Source organism: Brachyhypopomus gauderio, chromosome 13 (genome assembly GCF_052324685.1).
Source record: "Brachyhypopomus gauderio isolate BG-103 chromosome 13, BGAUD_0.2, whole genome shotgun sequence".
Lineage (NCBI taxonomy): Eukaryota > Metazoa > Chordata > Actinopteri > Gymnotiformes > Hypopomidae > Brachyhypopomus > Brachyhypopomus gauderio.
This window is the reverse complement of record NC_135223.1, coordinates 9826098-9840999: the sequence shown is the minus strand read 5'-3', so window position 1 is coordinate 9840999 and position 14902 is coordinate 9826098. Positions and strand designations below refer to the sequence as shown.

The following is a 14902-nucleotide window of genomic DNA, read 5'->3' as shown; positions in this document are numbered from 1 at the left end:
GAAGGGTGCCGAGGCGTGGCTCACCCGTTGGTATCTGGCACTTCAGCCCTTCAGAAATGAGGCGTTCCACAGGTCTGGGACACACAGTGGTGGCTGAGTTCCTTTCACCGAGGGCAGCGGGGGGACGTGGCGTCCTGAGAGCCAGTGGTTGATTCACATGAGCTTTACCTGTGTGTGGTTAACTGCTGCCTGCTTGTAAGCTGACGTCTCTTCCAGCAGGTTGCCAAACACAAGAGAAAGATGCACTCCTGACCTGCTCAAGGTATTTCCTGTTTTGTGCTTCTTTTGTTTTCACCTCCGCCTTCACTTCACAATATACAGCCTACCAACACACTAATAAATAGGTAGTCATAATATTTGAATGCTTCAAAGGAATCTTTCAAGATCAAGTGTCCTACGATGCAGTAAAGTAGCACAATCATAGTGTCATGCAGCTCAACCAAGGAGACTGCAACTCCCAGAATTCCATGCTTCGACTGCCCCATTCCTCCTCCCCTGAGTATTAGCTTCCACCTGTTTCTGATTACACGGCCTTGATAAATACCTGAACTCTCCCTATACACCTTGCAAAGTATTGCCTACAGTTTTGGAAAGCTTACTGACTGGTTTTTCTGATTGCAGTTTGTTTTCATGGTTCGACTTGTTTGGTCTGTTTCTTTTGGCGTACCCCTTTTGTACCTCTGCCTGGCTGAACAGATGAACCTGACCTGGACTCTTTTTGACCTTGTAATTGAATGACACATTTTTCCCATCTACCTGATTTTGACCCTTGCTGTGTGACCACAGTATTACTGATGAACTCTATTGCTTTGAAGTAGTGTGTACACACCATCACAGATAGCAAATACATTCGAAGCAGATAATATATAAGCTAAGAGCATAGTACAATTACACTTATATTACAAATAATTTTTGTGAGAAGTCACAAATTGTTTTACCAAATGATTATTATTTAAAAAATAAAACAATACAAAATAATGCATTTGCACAGAACAGACAAACATTTATATATGGCTAGATACAAATAGACACAGCATATTTACATAGTGAAACATATAAATGTCAATATGTACATGTAAAATGCAAACACTTCACTTTATCTTGCTTTGAAACTAAAGCACTGTTCCATTCACAACAATGTGATCTAATAACCTATCACTGGTATAAAATGTTTATATGTGAGATTACACTGATATTTTAACATTCTTTTGTTTACTAAATTAAATGAACCATAACATTGGTTAAAACCAAACCTATGGTGTGAATACTGATAGTGAGATTAAATGTGTCACGTTAAGGACCCCGGCCCCTCCCTTTTGGGCGTGTGTTTACGTTGTCCACGTGCATCGTCTGCATCTGTGGATCTACGTGGTTATGGTTATGTCGTGTGATAATCTGTCTCACCTGTGACTTGTCTCGTAATCACGTGGGGCTAATGTGGTTTGTCTATTTAATGTGCGCTCGCGCAGTGTCCTGTGCTCGTCGTTGTCTAATGTTTACACGTTCTGTGTTCAAGTATATGTTCCTCGTGCGCTATATTGCGCAATCTCTGTTAAAAATTAAGTGACGTCAGTCAAAAGGAGGATTCGTGTCTCATCCTTCCCTGCTCCGCCGCGCGTCACAAAATGCAATTCTTGAGTTTACTTTATTGTAAACATGTAGATCTAAAATAAATAGCTTGACGTCATTTGTCATTCTGTTCTAGCTAAATAAAATTCTATTACTCTAAAATAATCTAAAAGTAGTATGTAATAATTATATGAGACAAAAAATGTATAGAACATTAGCTTAGAGTACTGGCTATAATAGCATTGTTTTGTATACAACCATATGTAATACAGTGTTGACTTGTTTATGGAAGCTTGTTTGGCCGTTAGTGAGGGACCTGAGCATTCACGAGGCCATAGTACACTCCATGGTTGGCCATTAGCTGGCTGTGTGTGCCCTGCTCAGCCACCTGGCCGTTCTGAATGACCGCGATGATATCAGCATTCTGGATGGTGGTCAAACGGTGGGCAATGACGATGCAGGTGCGGCCCAGTCGAGCAGCATCTAGAGCTTTCTGCACAATCTGGACCACAGCAAACAGAAGAGGAACCAACAATTACATTTTAATAAACCAGAGGTTATCAGCTGTCTCTCCATCACAGACTGAATACCAAGTAGAAAAAACCTAAGCATTGTGTTCTGAATCCTATATGTTATCGGCATGTTTAGGTATTTTTTATGATAATGAATAGACAGAATGCTAAAGAGGTCCAGGAGCCTCTCACTGACCTTCTCACTCTCCGTGTCCAGGGCTGAAGTGGCTTCATCCAGCAGCAGCACTTTGGGCTTGCGCACCAGAGCTCGAGCGATGGCTATCCTCTGTTTCTGCCCTCCAGACAACTGAGTGCCTTTATCCCCCACACGTGTGTCGTATTTCTGAACAAACATGGTATATACATGCCAGTGGTGGCAAGTTTACTTTCATTGTATAATGTTTGTTTTACAGATACAATACCAAATGTTAAATTTTACATCTGAAACATTTTCATATTTACACATTTGCACAAAGGCAGACACACAAAGACTAACATTTGCAGATATTAAAATTAACCAGTGAAATTTGTATACACATGCAGAAAATGCCTCCTGAAACAAAGTTTTACCTCAGGTAGGTTGAGAATAAAGTCATGGATATTGGCATTTCTTGCAGCCTCTTCAACCTCTTGCTGGCTGACCACACGACTGTTGTCTCCATACTGGATGTTCTCAGTGATGCTACAGTCGAACAGGATGGGCTCCTGAGAGACCAGGCCCAGCTGAGAACGTAGCCAGGCCAAGTTCAGATTGCTTGTGTCTGCCCCATCTGCAAGCTGAACAAGAGACCGCAGTGAGCAATACAGCTAACACCAGCGAAACCCTTTGAACAATACATTGTTCTTAACATATTTAATGGTTACATATACATACATAAACATATTTCAAACCTTGTAAGCCGACTAGCATCCTTAGCCTAGGCTATTGCCGCAGTGATGATGTTAAAGGTTTCCTGGGTGCCCAACTCACCACTTGTCCACTGTGAGGGTTGTAGAAGCGTTCCAGTAACTGGATGGAGGTGCTCTTCCCACAGCCACTGCTCCCCACCAGTGCCAGCGTCTGTCCTTGAGCCACCGATACATTTAGTCCCTGCAGAATCCTCACGTTCGGACGTGTCGGGTATGAGAAATGCACGTCACGGAACTCGACGTCTCCCACAAAGTGTGTCTGCAAAAGGACCAGAAACTCTTTAACATGCCTACAATGCTTTATGACTGCTGCTTTGCAGCTTGGCCCAATGATATTCCAATAATGTAATATGGCATTTCGTATGATTTGTCTCCCTGTGGTGAGACCAAGCTAACAGATCCACTACTCACTGGTTTGTCTCCTGCCTCACTGTAGATGTCAATCTCGGGTATTTTTGCCAGCAGGTTCAAGATCCTTCCAGCTGCTGCTTTGGCTTTGGCAAAGTCTGGGGCTAAAGATGAAGACTGGCCAACACTCATGGCAGCGAAGACGATCACAGAAAACACGCTGGACATCACGGGGACAGAAAAACTGGGCATCAGCATCTTGTTCTAAGAGTGTGAAGTGAACTCTATACTTCGGAAGCTATACTTTGCATGAGTTTGCTTACAGGAAAACATTCTCATATTCAGTGTAGCAGTGCGCAATCAGCCAGGCCCCAAAGCGGAAGACAGCAGCATTGACCAAGTAGGGGACTGCTTGAGAGAAGGCGAAGGTGAGTCCATAAATAGGTGCTTTACATAAGGCGGACCTGAAAAGGTAAAGAAATGTATGGCTCGAGATAATTATGTATGACTTGAGTCTACACGTGAGTGCATGAAATAAATGTTCATTTAGAAACTAAAATGATTCAGAAAACTAAGATTTACCGATATGGTTTACTGAGGCTTTCAGTGAACTCGCGGAAGAAGACCTTTTCTCTTGTTAAGGAAACAACAGTCCTGATGTTCTCAACTGTTTCTGTGGATATCTGAGGAAGATGAGCGTTGATATGCCAGTCAGCTGTGTTTAATTTAAGATTGTTTTATAAATAAGCTATTTAGTTTAGATCAGGGGTAATCAATTAAATCTTTCCGCGGTCCATTTTTGGCAGATAGCTCAGACCTTAGAACCGGGACCGCGGTGGCGAGGGGGGGGGTGGTCGAACGAAAGTTGTTGAGCGGGGGGGGGGGGGGGGGGGGGGTATGCAAACGTAACACTCAAATGGGTGGTGATCGTAACACTCGTCTGAAAATAAATTCTCCGGTTTAAAATATAGTCTCCCGTTAAAATTTTTTTGGCATTTGGGTCCGTATCCAGTTAATCAGGAATGTGATTGGGTCCGGACAGGACGGCGTTCGGGTCCGAATCCGGACCGCGGTCCGCCATTTGGTGATACCTGGTTTAGATGATATTTAAAGTACTACTGTTACTCAAGTAACTTGAGTTATCACTTTCATTTGGAATACACCTGTATTGTTATTCATTGAGCTCCATAATGAAATACCAACACCACCAGTTACCTTGCCTGCCATCTCCAGAGCACTCTGGTCTTTGGAGGCGTGGCCACCCATGGCTTTCATCTGGACGTAATGTGCTCCAGTGAGGAAGGGCACACAGGCGAGGATGAGCAGGGTGAGTTGCCAGCAGTAGATGAAGGCTACAATCACAGCAATGAGCAGGGCGCAAATCGTGTTGGTGGCCAACCCTAGTCTAGATCCTGCTGCCTAAAGGCAAAATGAGAGAAAAGATACATATGTTTGTATTCAGAAACTGGCTAATGAAAAATAACTATGTACTTCATGTCAAAGTACAGTTCAGATCCTAAAGGAACTTTAAATGCATTATTTACAGTATACATTTAAAGTATAACTTTAAGTATTTTGCGGTATTACAATTACCAATACTGATATCAAATCACTCTACTCACCCCTTTGGTAAGTGATGCATCTGTTGCTAATTTAGTGGTCAAGACTCCTACAGCATTGTTGGTGTCATCAAACCAGCCAATGTCCTAAAATAATAGAAATCCTTCAGTCAACCATGATGTCAACTGTATTACAGTATTTACAGAACTTCTTTTAACTTACCATACCATAAATGAGCCTGTCTCAAAAGTACAGCCATACCTGTCTCAAAATGGCTTTGAAAGCCTGACTCCTCAGCCTCATTGTTAAAATTTCTCCAGATTTACCAAACATATAGCCCTGGAAAAGAAGTATCGATATTTTAAATAGGTGAAGACAAACAAAATTTAAACCAAAGAAGACATGAGAGAGTTTGTGTAGTCAGAGCACCTGAAAGAAGATGGTGATGAATGCTACAAATCCAACCACGAGGAACATGAGGGAAAACAACAGTGTCTTCTGTCGCTTCACTTCCGGGTCAGTCTCAGCAAACACCTACATACAAACAAAGATGTCTAACAAAACGTTCAATGTTTATGTGTGCTAATAGGAGCGCTCCAGTTAGCTTCTTTAAGCGCTAGAAGAGACAGGTACAGATGAAGAAGAATCTTACATCTAGACTCACTACGTGCAGTCAAAGGATTTATTTGACAACTGGCAAACACAAAGAAAGGCGACTACTCACACCAATGATTTTGGCAAAGAGGATGGCCACACAGGGGTAGACAGCTCCTCCCACAAAGCTGGCCAGTGTGCCCACCACCAGATAGGGCCACTCGGGCTTGTTCAGAGCCAGGACCGTGCCGAAAGGGACGTCTGGAACTTTTTCCTTTTTCTAATGGAGGGATGAGCACAAAGATATATGTAGATTGAAAAATGAAAAAGGTTTATTGAGCATGGTGATTTTTAAATGTTGGTGATGGTGATTTTTAAATGCATTCTATTTATACATATTATTGTTACAAATGGGATGAAAGCAGCAAATATTTAAATCAGGAGATATGATTGTAGCAATTTTTACCACCTGATGAATCATAAGTGTTGCGATTATCAGATTTTGTACCTTTTTGTCCTTTTTGTCCTTTTTGGACTTCTTTTTGGACTTCTTTTTCTTTGTTGACTTTCTCTTTAATGATCTCCTTTGAAGAGCAATGCTGCGTCTTATTGAGCTCCTTTCGAAACCACCATCTACTATCTTCACCTCCACCAGGTCATCAGCAACATCAGAGTCAGAAGATTCTTCACATGTTTCCCCTTCAGAATCACTTTCATCATCATCCTCATCTTCATCAGGTCCTTGACCACCTGCAGTCTGTGCACCAGTGACAAATTCACAGTTAAGCTTCAGACGTGAGTGAGGACCAAAACACTCTCCTGGATCCTCTGCTAGACTGCAGTGAAACATCAAAGAACCTGTTATTTTAACTCCTGTGTGTAGTCGGGCTGTTCCAGGCTGCTGGAGTACCTGCTGCATGACGAGAGAGTAGTAGATCCCCTTCTTGCTCATGAGCTCCCTGTGAGTGCCCTGCTCCACTACTTGGCCGTCCCGAAACCCTGCGATCACGTCGGCTGAGCGGATGGTGGACAGCCGGTGAGCAATCACTATGGTGGTGCGACCTGATCTCGCCTTGGAAACAACACTCAAAATCAGTCATGTGTTATAATCCATCCAGCAAGAACTTTATTGAACAGTGCAGGTGAATGGTTGATATGAAAAAGCACTATGAGTGTGACAGGGGGTGTGTGGGAGTCACTGGTCTAGTGCTACCTTATCTAAGGCAGCCTGAACGATGGATTCACTCTGTGTGTCCAGGGCTGAGGTGGCTTCATCCAGCAGGAGGATTTTGGGGTTTTTGACCAGAGCCCGAGCGATAGCGATCCTCTGTTTCTGTCCCCCACTCAGCTGAGCCCCCCGCTCCCCCACCATCGTGTTCAGCTTCTGCCTCAGAAAACACAACTCCAGCATTTACATACAACATCCCAGCCATTTTGAATATTTCAAGTGATACGCAAAAATGTGTTTTCAAGACAGTGTGTGTCAGATTTCAAAGATTTATATGTCAGTATACAACATGTAGAACACGTGCATGACTCTTACGTCTGGAAGTCTGGAGATGAATTCGTAGGCATTGGCCTCTCTCACAGCACGTTCGATGTCCTCATCGGTAGCGTCCTCACGGCCATAGCGGATGTTCTCGGCGATCGTGGTGCCAAACAGTATAGGCTCCTGGCTCACGATGCCCATATTCTCCCTCAGCCATCGCACATTCAGAGAACGAACATCTCGCCCGTCCAGGGTCACCTACACACACCACCAGAACTCAGAACCCACCGCTCAACCTCACACCACCACTCTGAGGGAGTGGAGACATGATCATATTTACCTCTCCTGCATCAGGATCATAAAACCGCTGCAGCAGCTGAATGGTGGTGCTCTTCCCACAGCCACTGGCTCCCACCAGAGCAACTGTCTTCCCATGGGGCACTTTCAGACTCATCCCCTGCAGAATCTACAGCAGGACACAAAAACGTAAACATAAATGACAAAATCTGGGTGTTTCACATTCCTTTTCCTGGTTCATTTGTGATTTTATGCAGTCTGAATCATACATGAGCTTCTCTTAATGCATTACCTTCACTTCCTTTCTGGACGGGTAGCTGAACTGGATGTTCTTGAATTCGATGTCACCTTTCACACTGTCTGGTTTAAATCCTTCCTCTGAACTGCTGTCAATAGGACGGGGCTGAGAGACAAAAACAAAATCAAACAAATTTGAACCCGACTCAGCTTTTTTTGTCCTATAATAATCAACGTTATCTCGTTCCTCCACAGCAGTAACACAGACACAATATTTCCGGACAATAATACTTCATATGTTTAATACAGCTAATCTGTACGAGTAAAGTCAGTACCCTGTCAATGGTATCATAGATGGAATATGCAGCACCACGAGCCTTAGCAACACTCTCCAGGTTGGGAGCTGCCTGACCCAAAGAGAATGCACCAATCATCACAGCAAAGAAGACCTGAAGACACAAATGTTTTTGTTTGTGAAGACTGTCATGGACCCTCAGTTGCTTAAGCAGAAAATGGTGTTGCACAGTTCATACTCACAGTGATGACGCTTCCAATGCTGTAGTTCTGGGGTTCATCCACGGAGAGCTTTGTGCCATACCAGAACGCCAGAGCATACGTTCCAAATATGAAGAACTGCGTTAGCCCCAGGGACACGTTTGTGGTTATAGCTTTTTTCACCCCAAAGTTCTTTGCATCCACCAGATTGCTTTCATACCTAAAACCCAGAAAAAAACACATTAAACCAGTCTGGGCACTGTTTGCCAAAGCTTAAAAAAGAGTTTATCTTTGGTAAGAGAACCAGCAAGATTCTCTGAATAACTCCTCTAAATCAGAACTGTGAAGTAAAAAGCACACCCTCACTTTTGCAGAGCTTTCTGTTGGCCATTGAACGCCACGACTGTCCTGATGGCCACAAGAACCTCCTCAGCAACTGCTCCAGCTTTAGCATAGGCTGATAGCTCCTTGTTGGTGAGGTTGGCAAGAATCTGTGAGAAGCAGCGTTGCATTCAAAATGATGTTAATGTATGCTTTGCTTATAAGATAACAAGTACAACTAAGTTCTCCGCTTAATATTATAAATAGTATAGTATTATATTTATTATTATTATTATTATTATTATTATTATTATTATTACTACCAGTAATAATAATATATTTATTTTATATAGCGCCTTTCACAAACCCAAGGTCGCTGTACACACATGAAAGGGGAAAAATACAGGGCTTAGAGAGAGCGGAAATATCGAGAAAAGAGGAAAGTCTTGAGTTGAGTTTTGAAAGTAGAGAGAGAGTCAGAGGAGCGAATAGAGGGAGGTAACGAATTCCAGAGGGTGGGGGCAGCAACACTGAATGATCTGCCACCCATAGTAGAGAGTCTGTGTCGTGGGACGGAGAGCAAACCTAGGTTAGAGGACCTGAGCTGACGTGATGAGATATGAAGGTGGAGAAGGTTGGAGAGATAGGAGGGTGCAAGACCATGCAGAGATTTGAATGTTAGGAGTAGGATTTTATAGTGGATGCGTTCTGAGATAGGAAGCCAGTGTAACTGATGGAGGATAGGAGTGATGTGATCAGATTTCTTTGTGGACATTAGAACTCTGGCTGCAGAATTTTGTAGTAGTAGTAGTAGTAGTAGTATTATAAGGACATTCAGAGAGACTGTGTGTGTGTGTGTGTGTGTGTGTGTGTGTGTGTGTGTGTGTGTGTGTGTGTGTGTGTGTGTGTGTGTGTGTGTGCGTGTACGTGTGCTTGCATGCGTGCATGCGTGCATGTGACTTTCACACCCCTTCTACCAATAGTAGGTTTTGAAATTTTGATGCTAAGAGGTAAATTGCTATCAAGGACTTTGATCAAATGAATTTGCCTTGAGGTGAACTTTTACATACTTTAGACCACACAGCAGCTGATCCTGCCAGCAATGGACTGACTGCCAAAATGACCAGTGCCAGCTTCCAGCCAAAGACCAATCCAATTATAATACCAGTGAGAAATCTGCAGAAGAACTGTACAAATATGCAGATTTTGTCTCCCAAGCCATCGTTGACTGTGTTAATGTCACTGTAGGGGGCAAAGCAAGAAAAGTCATATTACTGACACCATAGAATTAGGTAAATAGTAATCCCAGCATGCAGTCATTTTAGAAGTGTTTAGAATCTGAATTACAAAATTTACATGAAAACAATGTTTGACTGGTGAATTTGGTAATTATAACCTACTCTGAGAGCCGAGTGCTGAGTTCTCCAATGGGATGTGTGTCGAACCACGCCATCTGCTGGTGGAGTATGGCATGGAAGTATTTTTCTCGGATGCGCTTGGTCTGTCTAGTAGCTGTCATTACGAACAGCATGACCTGAAATGTTCCGAAGAGAAATACTCCAGCCCCGATCCCAATAAAGTAATAAGCATACCTGTGTGATTTAAAGAGATGCATTAGCATGAGCAGTATTAAACATTAGACACATTAGCATGAGCAGTATTAAACATTAGACACATTAGCATAAGCAGTATTAAACATTAGACACATTAGCATTAGCAGTATTAAACATTAGACACATTAGCATAAGCATTATTAAACATTAGACACATTAGCATGAGCAGTAGGCTATTAAACATTAGACACATTAGCAGAAGCAGTATTAAACATTAGACATATTAGCATGAGTATTAAACATTGAGCCAAAGTGAATGTAAACATCAGTAACATTAAGAAAATGAAGACAGAAGACAACAGGTAGCCTCTTACTTCGTCATTAGACCTTCAATATCCACTCCGGGGATAGTTTTACAGCCAGAGGAATTCAGTGTAAAGTTATAGGTGAAGTTTGCTGTAAGGGTGAACAATTAAGTATTTTCAAAGTTTTCTGAAATGCTATGGCAATCATGATTCCAAAAACCAAAATGAACACAATTGGCGTGTTTAGGTATGTCTAACACTTCTTATTTAAGTGTTTACAGGACAGTATACGTTTATGTGAAACACAGTCCTGCCGTTCAGCTAATTTTGGTCTTAATTTTGTTCTTATATGTACCTGTGAAGTTGACCGCTTGGCCGCTTAGTACAAAGCTGTCTGTCATCTGTCCAAACACTACACACATGAGCGGCAGGGCGGCGCCATGAATAGCAGAACACAGGAGACCAATCAGCATCAGGAAAACCTCTGAGCAGGTGGCATAACGAAACTGTAACCACAACAGAAGCCAGGTGACATGTCTTAAAGTACAGGCACACTGCAACCATTCAGGTTGTGAATATGGAGAGGGGTCTCAGACATCGCCTTACCAGCTGGAAGAAGCCGACTGACTTCCCCTTCTCCTTTGGCTTATCAGACTTCTTCTTCTTCTTTCTTTAATAATAGCAACACAATCACATGATTCAGTGACTAATTGTGTGATGCAGGTCATGTGTAATAAGTACAGTACCAGCCTGTAATTACTTTTTGTCCTTTGGCGTGGACTTGGAGTTGTCCTTGGGCAAGTTCTCTGCTGTCTCATCCTGAGGTTTCTCATTCTCACTGAAAGCCAAGTTGATGTGTCCCACAGGAACCTCTGGGAAAACAGGTACATCAAGAAGGTCACAAACCAAAGGACCGATGTTTCCGAGGAACACTGAAGAGAAGTCCAATAGTTTTGCATTGTTTACAGTTAGCGTGTCCTTTGAAACCAGATAAACTAGTGGAGCGCCTGCAGCTACCAAACATGGCATGTCGTAATTACTGTGAAAGGTGTATGCAGACTGGGAGCAGAGAGGCCACACCTTGAAGATCAGCTGGAGGTTGGGTTTCTTCTGAATTCAGCTCCTCCGTCATACTGGCACACTGGTGTCTATGGGCTCCTTATGGGGAGATCAGCAACAACAACAACAAAAAGGGAAAAATATTTGTACAATTTAGAAAGACATTTTCAAACTGCAATATAAACCCATAGCCTGACCATTCTAAGATAATGGTTCCTTCAAACCTTAGGCATAATAACTAATGACTTATATACACAAATGATAATATTATTCATTTACATTAGGAGCCTACATAATTACCCCATTAATAAACAGGCAGTAATATTTACAAAGCAACAATTTTACATCACAATAGGAAATGAACATATGAACAAACAAACTAAGATATAAAGGATAATATAATACAAATATACCCACAAACAAAATAAACAGATAAACATATATACCCACAAATTAACTAAACAAATAAACCCACAAACTAACTAAACAGATAAACAAAACTAAATAGATAAACAGATATACCCTCAAATGAACTAAACAGATAAACAAATATATTGATGCACGTATTAGGGAAAGTGCAATAATTTGTCTTCAGCACATCTTATTTGTACTTATTGTAAGTCCTCAACTTTTTTGAATCTCCAAAAAAACTATGCATTAACATTTAATTACACTAAAATATATTTTTTTAATGGCATTTCTTCTCACTTAGTATTTTCATGAATAATGAATATTGGTAACCTATGCAAAGCAATTACCAATATAAACATCTGCTACATAGGAAATGTGTTGGACAGAAAAAGGTAGCTACATTACCTTATGGTTTAGGCTGTAGAACAACTAAAGGCTAGTGTTTCCAAAAATACCAGAACAAAACCAATGGCCATTTAATGACTTACCCCGTGCAGTTATCACGGAGAACTGAGATGTGAAAAATAATGTCCACAGTTATTTCCTGACGCCTGGAGATGATGCTTTATACCTTGTATTTCGCAAGCATCACAAGGACACACCCCCAGCAGTGTGTCAAGTGTCACAGTTACATATATATGTGAGAAATGTGTGGGAAAAAAAAATGCCTCTTGACTTTTGTACATGAAAACCTTGGGGTTAATTATTAGGAGTCCCAGTGGCGTTATGATAAACAGATTCATTATAAGTTTATATAAGATTTATGCGATCTGTATGATACAGAAGGGCTTAATGACTTAAGCATTTAATCCTCCAACTGAGCAGAATACAGAGCTGCTGGATTACGACTGTGCTCTATGGCTATGATCCTACTGTTAGTAGTACGTATAGCGTCATTAACCTAGGAATAATACCCGAGGAGGCCCTATTTTGCCAAACCAAAAATAATGTAGCTTATTACATTCCCATATTACCTGGTGAACAGCATACCTAGGCGTTGACTACTGTAGAGGAGTTTGGTGTATGCACGCTAACTCAGTCTGAATGACAATGAATGATGCAAGATGTTTGGTATAATACTAGGAGGATGTGTGTACAGGGAGGCACAGGAACCAGGGCAGGTTGGGTCCATCTGTTCCACACCATGACATCAAGTGTTTCTGAACATCTTGTGTCCACTTCCTTTGAGAACTCAATTAGTCCTGTTATATAGTCTTTGAGAACTTTGCTACCAACATAGCAGCCACATAGCTATTCACTGTGCGGTCTTAGTCCCTGCTAGCTCAGGTTCATCAGTCACCCCGTGGTCGTACTGCAATTAGCTTGGGCTACATTTTTAATTAATGTAACCAATGTAACAAATGTAATTTTAAATGATCTTGTATACTGAGCTGTTTTAGTTTTCTTTTGTCTGACTCCTCTGATTGAACTATTGAACTCTTGATTATACATGGAGGCTGTAGCACTTAAACAATGTTTCATAAACACTGATAAAATGTAGACCTCATACCAACAGTGGCTTTCATTACTTATGTGTAGTGGGGACACAATGAGAGGATGAAATCATGCAAATATTCAAAACAATAAAGTGAAAGCCACAGAAATGCATTTTATAAAATCCTTTTTATAAACTCTCGACTGAACCTGTTCTTACAATACCTTTGGCTTCATTTCCGAGTGGAAACTGATGATGTGACTACGCCTTACAAACCATGACCTGTAAACACCTTTACTGCTCCTAATTTTCCACAGCAAATATAAACTAATCACAATACATTATTTCCAGTAGGCTATGGATATTTCAAGTGCTATAGTTTTAAAGCAAAGTTAGATACAAAGCAGTTACACAACAGAGCAATGGTTAAATTGTACAATTGTTGTGGCTATTGTGGCAATATTCTTAAACACTTGCAAAAAGACATTTTCACCTTCACTTCTGAAGTTTCCAGAAGCATGTCTGCATGACTTTTCATAGGACTCTAATAATTACAAGCATTCAGGTCTATTGGTCTATGTTTATGATCAGTGTATACAGTATATTCCCATTCAGAAGAGTCATGTGCTGTTTTGACGTGCTACAATGATTAATTGGACTGTCAGCTATGACAGTGTGACAAAGGTTGTGGGCATGCACTCTGCTAACCTGTTAGCGAACTCTGGTGAACCTGTGTGGTGTTCATACTGAAAAATGAATGGCATTTTCTGTTCAGAGGTTAAATATAAGGTTGTAAGTCCCTCTTCTGATCACGTTGTGAGAAATAAGCCTGAACTTCTTCTCTTTCCAAAAAGCAGAAAACTAAACTTATTAAAGATGCACTTAAGAGTTTCACCTGATTCACAATGTTCCTTGTGGATTCGATTTGAGTCTTAAATGCAACTCAGACAAACTGAGTCAACAAAATGCAAACAGGTGTGCAGTCCTGGAGAATGAAGAATATTTAGGATGTCAACGGGTTCAACTTCCTACCAGAAAAACTGCAGTGTATGCAGAGAAAGTTTTCTCACCACATTTTTTCCTCAGACATATTAGAACTTCTCATTAATAATAATGTTGAAAGATTCAAAGTGCTTAGCAAATAACAAAAGGTGAAATAAATAAATATAAATCACACATAATTAAAGCACAAACATAACTTACTTCCTTATTAAATGCCAGTCTGATCAGATGGGCCTTAACTCTCCTCTTAAATGTGCCTGTACCTCAGGTCTCTAATAAGGGGAAGCCAAGGACCTCAGGAAGACTCTCTTGAATAGCAGATATGACCAGCACATTACTGCTGGTGGACCCGAGAGCTCTTTTGAGAACTTATGTGAGGACCTAATAATCAATTCACTGAGATACAAAGAAACAAGACTGTAAAGACATTTGAAGCTACTGGAAAGGATCTTAAAATGAATTCTGAAAGACACAGACAGGCAGTGCAGCAGTCTCAGTCTGATTATGCTCTCTTATTCTTGTGCAAGTCAAAATTCTTCCTGAAGCATTTTGCACTCTTTGCCAACTAGTAGTGTAGGTCTTCAGTAGAGCATAAAGAAAAGGGCTACAGTCCAGACTAGCTATCATAGATTCATCACACCAAGCATGTAGATTCATTCTAGCTTAAATTCACTGTAGCTTGAATTCATTGTAGCCTGGATTCACTAACTAACAGCGTATAATTGGTTTCCTCATCTGAATGAATGAAACTGAAGACGCCCACGTGCGGCAGGGCCTCCACGCGGCAGGGACTGCGCTACCTTTGT

The 14902-nt window shown here is 41.3% G+C and overlaps 1 protein-coding gene across 3 annotated transcripts; it reads right to left on the bottom strand.

Annotated features, from left to right (window-relative positions):
- Positions 1 to 984: 984 nt before the first annotated feature.
- Positions 985 to 12183, bottom strand: abcb5 (ATP-binding cassette, sub-family B (MDR/TAP), member 5). 3 transcript variants are annotated; one of them, XM_076970750.1, is made up of 29 exons: positions 12065 to 12183; positions 11270 to 11347; positions 10950 to 11061; positions 10796 to 10859; positions 10545 to 10695; positions 10259 to 10340; positions 9732 to 9923; positions 9402 to 9573; positions 8377 to 8501; positions 8053 to 8230; positions 7851 to 7964; positions 7571 to 7681; positions 7322 to 7447; positions 7036 to 7239; positions 6706 to 6876; positions 6403 to 6564; positions 6001 to 6249; positions 5623 to 5772; positions 5328 to 5432; positions 5160 to 5237; positions 4961 to 5044; positions 4554 to 4757; positions 3921 to 4021; positions 3662 to 3802; positions 3402 to 3558; positions 3052 to 3249; positions 2652 to 2858; positions 2278 to 2424; positions 985 to 2071 (listed from the first exon to the last, which is right to left on the bottom strand). In XM_076970750.1, the coding sequence occupies exons 2-29, from the start codon at positions 11319 to 11321 to the stop codon at positions 1874 to 1876; spliced, it is 4035 nt and encodes a 1344-aa protein (XP_076826865.1). In that variant the 5' UTR covers positions 11322 to 11347; positions 12065 to 12183; the 3' UTR covers positions 985 to 1873. The 3 variants fall into 3 exon arrangements, with proteins under 3 accessions (XP_076826865.1, XP_076826864.1, XP_076826866.1); XM_076970749.1 differs by having other exon boundaries at positions 12148 to 12183; XM_076970751.1 differs by having other exon boundaries at positions 5623 to 5774; positions 6012 to 6249; positions 12148 to 12183.
- Between the last annotated feature and the right edge of the window lie 2719 nt (positions 12184 to 14902).

What these genes read in the sequence shown, in the direction of transcription:
- abcb5 (XM_076970750.1), bottom strand. Translation starts at nt 11,321, where the DNA reads ATGACGGAGGAGCTGAATTCAGAAGAAACCCAACCTCCAGCTGATCTT. An exon ending in TTCAGGCTGCCTTAGATAAG is followed by an intron (nt 6,565 to 6,705) that starts GTAGCACTAGAC and finishes GTTGTTTCCAAG; the next exon opens with GCGAGATCAGGTCGCACCAC. An exon ending in ACTCTCTCGTCATGCAGCAG is followed by an intron (nt 6,250 to 6,402) that starts GTACTCCAGCAG and finishes ACTGGTGCACAG; the next exon opens with ACTGCAGGTGGTCAAGGACC.